Source organism: Limulus polyphemus, unplaced genomic scaffold (genome assembly GCF_000517525.1).
Source record: "Limulus polyphemus unplaced genomic scaffold, Limulus_polyphemus-2.1.2 Scaffold200, whole genome shotgun sequence".
Classification (NCBI taxonomy): Eukaryota; Metazoa; Arthropoda; class Merostomata; order Xiphosura; family Limulidae; genus Limulus; species Limulus polyphemus.
This window is the reverse complement of record NW_013665810.1, coordinates 282,988-287,148: the sequence shown is the minus strand read 5'-3', so window position 1 is coordinate 287,148 and position 4,161 is coordinate 282,988. Positions and strand designations below refer to the sequence as shown.

At 30.1% G+C, this 4,161-nt stretch overlaps 1 protein-coding gene across 1 annotated transcript in view; it reads right to left on the bottom strand.

Annotated features, from left to right (window-relative positions):
• LOC106478326 (polycomb protein eed-like) overlaps positions 1-4,161 on the bottom strand; it is a 33,453-nt gene that overhangs the window by 8,702 nt on the left and 20,590 nt on the right. The window contains exons 8-10 of the mRNA XM_022381932.1: positions 3,437-3,570; positions 1,442-1,547; positions 246-398 (exon numbers count right to left, since the gene is read on the bottom strand). Of these exons, the coding sequence (XP_022237640.1) occupies positions 246-398; positions 1,442-1,547; positions 3,437-3,570 (393 nt within the window). The remainder of the gene's footprint in view (positions 1-245; positions 399-1,441; positions 1,548-3,436; positions 3,571-4,161) is intronic.

Sequence of the window (4,161 nt, the reverse complement as noted above, 5' to 3'; positions counted from 1 at the left end):
AGTAGTTTAATAAAATTTAGAATGTAAGATACTAAAACCTTGTGTCATGCACAGTAAAGGATACCCATGACAATAGGGTTAAAATATTAAAACACCATTGTGGTGTAAAAATTTCATAGGTTAAACATCTGTATGTTTATTTTTACAACTGTTTTTATTAAAGCACATACACAGTTATCATTATAAGAAATTCACAGTATTTTCTCACTGGTTGTAGTTATATGTATATATATAAATTAATTCACCTTCAGTTGAAAATCCATGGAGAATCTCATGAACCAGATTTCACATTCCTTGTACTCAAAGCGATGGAGAATGGTTACATTAGTATCTGTGTTTTTCACTTCTCGCTGTTCTAAAAGTCCTGGCTTCCAACAGACAATGCAGTTCTCACAAGACTAAAGAAAAACAGGAGGCAAAATAAATAATAATTCAAATTACAATAATGGAAAAATGCCATATAATGTGTGAGAAAACCCATGTTTGGTTAAAAAGTTACACTCAAAGAAAAATGTCATTTTGCATTTGCTTTCAACAATCTCATTATGCAATGATATATGAAGTAAAACTTAGTTCAGTTAAAACTTTATGACAACGTTAAAGTATAGTGTTGTTTTGTACTATATATCTGTGCATAATTGAACATATTCTTTAATTATGTGTGTTTTAAATATGCTTATAAGGTTTTTAGTTATAAGTGGGTATACATTGTTTGAGAAAGCTTTATTCCTGTAAAATAACTCATAAGTTGTATTATTTGAAAAGCCAGAAACAATATGGTCATTTCTTTTTGTAAAAGTATCAATATTTAACACTAACTAGGGCAGCACCTTGTGGGAGACAAAAGATAGATCTGAAATGCTATTTTTACACACCTCTGATTATGAATCCAAAATGTACAACATAAGAGGCCTATTGGTTTCCAATGCTTGTCAGCTTTTAAAGTTTAAACCTTACTTTATAATAATAATATAAAAACTAAAAACTCGTGACATAGGCCTTGTAAATATTACTAGCAAAGAATAAAGAATGAAAACATTCCAAACTATAAATAATACAAAACTTGGTATTTTTGAAAAAGTTCCACCTGATGTAACCAAGGGCTAACTGAGGAAAACTACTGAATAAGAGGTGAATTGAAGCTACATGCATTTCCAACCAAATTACCAATTTCTTAATATAACAAAAAGGATATCACAGGCTTGATCAAAATGATTAATGGGTAATTTAATCTGGTCTTCTGAATAACCCTTTATGACAGCTTGTAATGCTATTTATATTGTAGAGTAAGTTGTATTTTTTCATGCATTTGATACATACACTTGAACAACAACAACAACAAAACTAGTGATTACAGTACATGAACAAGACCTAAGAAAGGTTGAGTATAATGCAACAGTATTAACAAAATTGTAAAATATTTCAGAGAATAAAATTTTACCTTTGAAAGGACAAAATTTCCAAGCCATCTGACACAATCTACATAGTTTCTATGGATGTCCCTTGTTGTAAAATTTGGGAAATGCTGTTTAACTGTTTCAAAAGGCCTAAAAATGATGTGAAAATAAATAGTGGAAAATCTTGCAAACTTTTTTCCTTACATTATATAAATATGAAATTCCTTAATATGCTTTTATCATGTATAGATATGACCACACAAAAGTGCAATATATATAATTACAACAAAGTCACTGACTTGAAAGTTTTTCTTCAGAACATAAGAAAACCCTTTTATTTATTTTTTGCAATTTGAATAAACAAAATAATCTGTCTTTATTCAAAATAATATAAAATAATTTTCCAAATACACTGCATTTTTTTTTTTATTTGTTTAACTTACATTTTGAATATTGGTCATGATTTGTAGTCTAAGCAAAATTTTTGTGCACACTTTCATATGCATTGCTTTTTTCATAGGTCCTTACAATATAAGCAGTGGCAAAATCTCTCAGTATCTTGTACATACCAACTGAACTCATTCTGACTCAAAACTTTTTTGGCTTTTTGCTCACTAGTTTTTCATTGACCTTTCATTTCTGGCCAGAATTTGACTTTTTATGTCTAAACTACCTTGTTAGGAACATTCTGAGCAAATGAAGAATACCATTACACAAAGCAATATACAAGTTTTAATTGACTGCATTCTTTAAATTAAATTATATCTGTAAATTAATGAGGAAAGGCAGTTTAAAAATAATACTGCTTTATGATCATACCTTGTATAACTAACAGTTACCTCCCTTGACAAACAATCAAATCAAAAATACAGAAATCCATATGGCAAAAAGATATACCTTTCCAAGTCAGCATTAACACCCTTCCATAATTCACTGATAATAATTAATCCAATATTATGTTAACTTTTTCTTTCTTTTTTTTGATAGAAACTTTCAATAACAACCAAGTAACATAACTGGTATCGACATATTCTCGGTGGGGATATCATATTCAGTGTACCGATTGGTTTATGCCTATATTTACATGCCAAGTTGTAAAAAAATGGCCAAGCATGTAGCATCTCAGCAATTTGATTGGCTTATGTTAAGATTTTGGACACCAAGCGATAAAACGTTTGCCATCCTCAACATGGCAAGTGAACAACTGAGTTGAAAATAAAGGTGAATAAAAAAAAAAACTGAAACTGGAACTTTGAACTGTTTGTCTTACTTGGATTACACTAGTAAGTGTAACTAATCTACAGGATTTGCCTAGATAATAACAGTATTAAAGTATTACCAACCTACAGGCTTTTTTTACCCGAATTAATGCAGTAAATTCTACCAACTTATTACTAAAAGTAAGGAAGAATATTCAACAATATGTCAAACACACTATACCTACTATATCCAATGCCGATAGTCTTTTGCCCAATACCAGGGCTCATCAGGCTAGCTGAGATACAAGAAACACAGTAGCAGTTAAAAAGCTCTTTATAATATCAAATTGTATGAACAACTGATATTTTATAAAACAGATGAGAAATTTCTATCAATTTTTATACGAGTCACAATAATTAAGGTAAGGATTAATAACACAATATCTATGTTACAGACCTGCAGTTTTTGCATAGATTATAATAGCAAATGTCACTAACATATAAGCCTTATCTAGATTACAGCAGTAACTATCACTGACCTATAAGTTCTGCCTGTATTATTGCACTAAGTGTCACTGAACTGTAGTTCCTACTTCTATTACAGCAGTAACTATCACTGACCTATAAGTTCTGCCTGTATTATTGCACTACTTCTATTACAGTAGTAAGTCATTGAGCTGTAGGTTCTACCTGGATTATAGCAATAAGTCACTGACCTTTACGTATAACCTGAATTATAGCAGTAAGAGTCAATATCCTGTAGGTCCCTGTCTGAATTATAGCAAAAAAAGAAACTGACCAGTTGGTCCTGCCTGGAATATAACAGTAAGTGTTACTGACCTGTAGGTCTTGCCTGGATTATAACAGTAAGAGTCACTAACAGCTTTCTGAAGTATTTCGGTATCCAGCCTCCACAATTTTAGAGAGTGATCCATCCCACAGGACAATATCTTCTGTCCAAGAAGATCAAAATCCTGTAGTAAAAACAATCATACAAGTTAGATGATTTTGAAATGAATATTAACTTAGATATAAAAATATTATATTAAAAAAGATGGAGAACATTAATCAGCCTTTCTAATGACATAAATAAAACCTATGTAAATATATAATCACATCTTTACTGCCAGCAGCTCACTAAAACTAACTGCCCATTTCTAAATCCAGCAACTAGCTTGAAAAACATGCTGTTACCTAGTAATTTCCAGCCACTTTATATCATGTTTATAAGTCTATAATTAGAAATTATATATATAGAAATTATCTTGAATTTAGATTTGCTTAATCTTATTTGTCTAAAACAAAAAGAAAAATAAGACAATACAACTATGATATTAATTTTAACAGTTGTTTTCCAATAAATGTATTACTGGCTCTCAGTCTCTTCATTGGTAAATATTTAAGTAGTTCATGTCAATACAAATCTAAACAGTTTATGTAGTTCATGTCAATATGAATCTAAACAGTTTAATGTGGTTCATGTCAATATGAATCTAAACAGTTTAATGTGGTTCATGTCAATATGAATCTAAACAGTTTATGTGGTTCATGTCAATATGAATCTA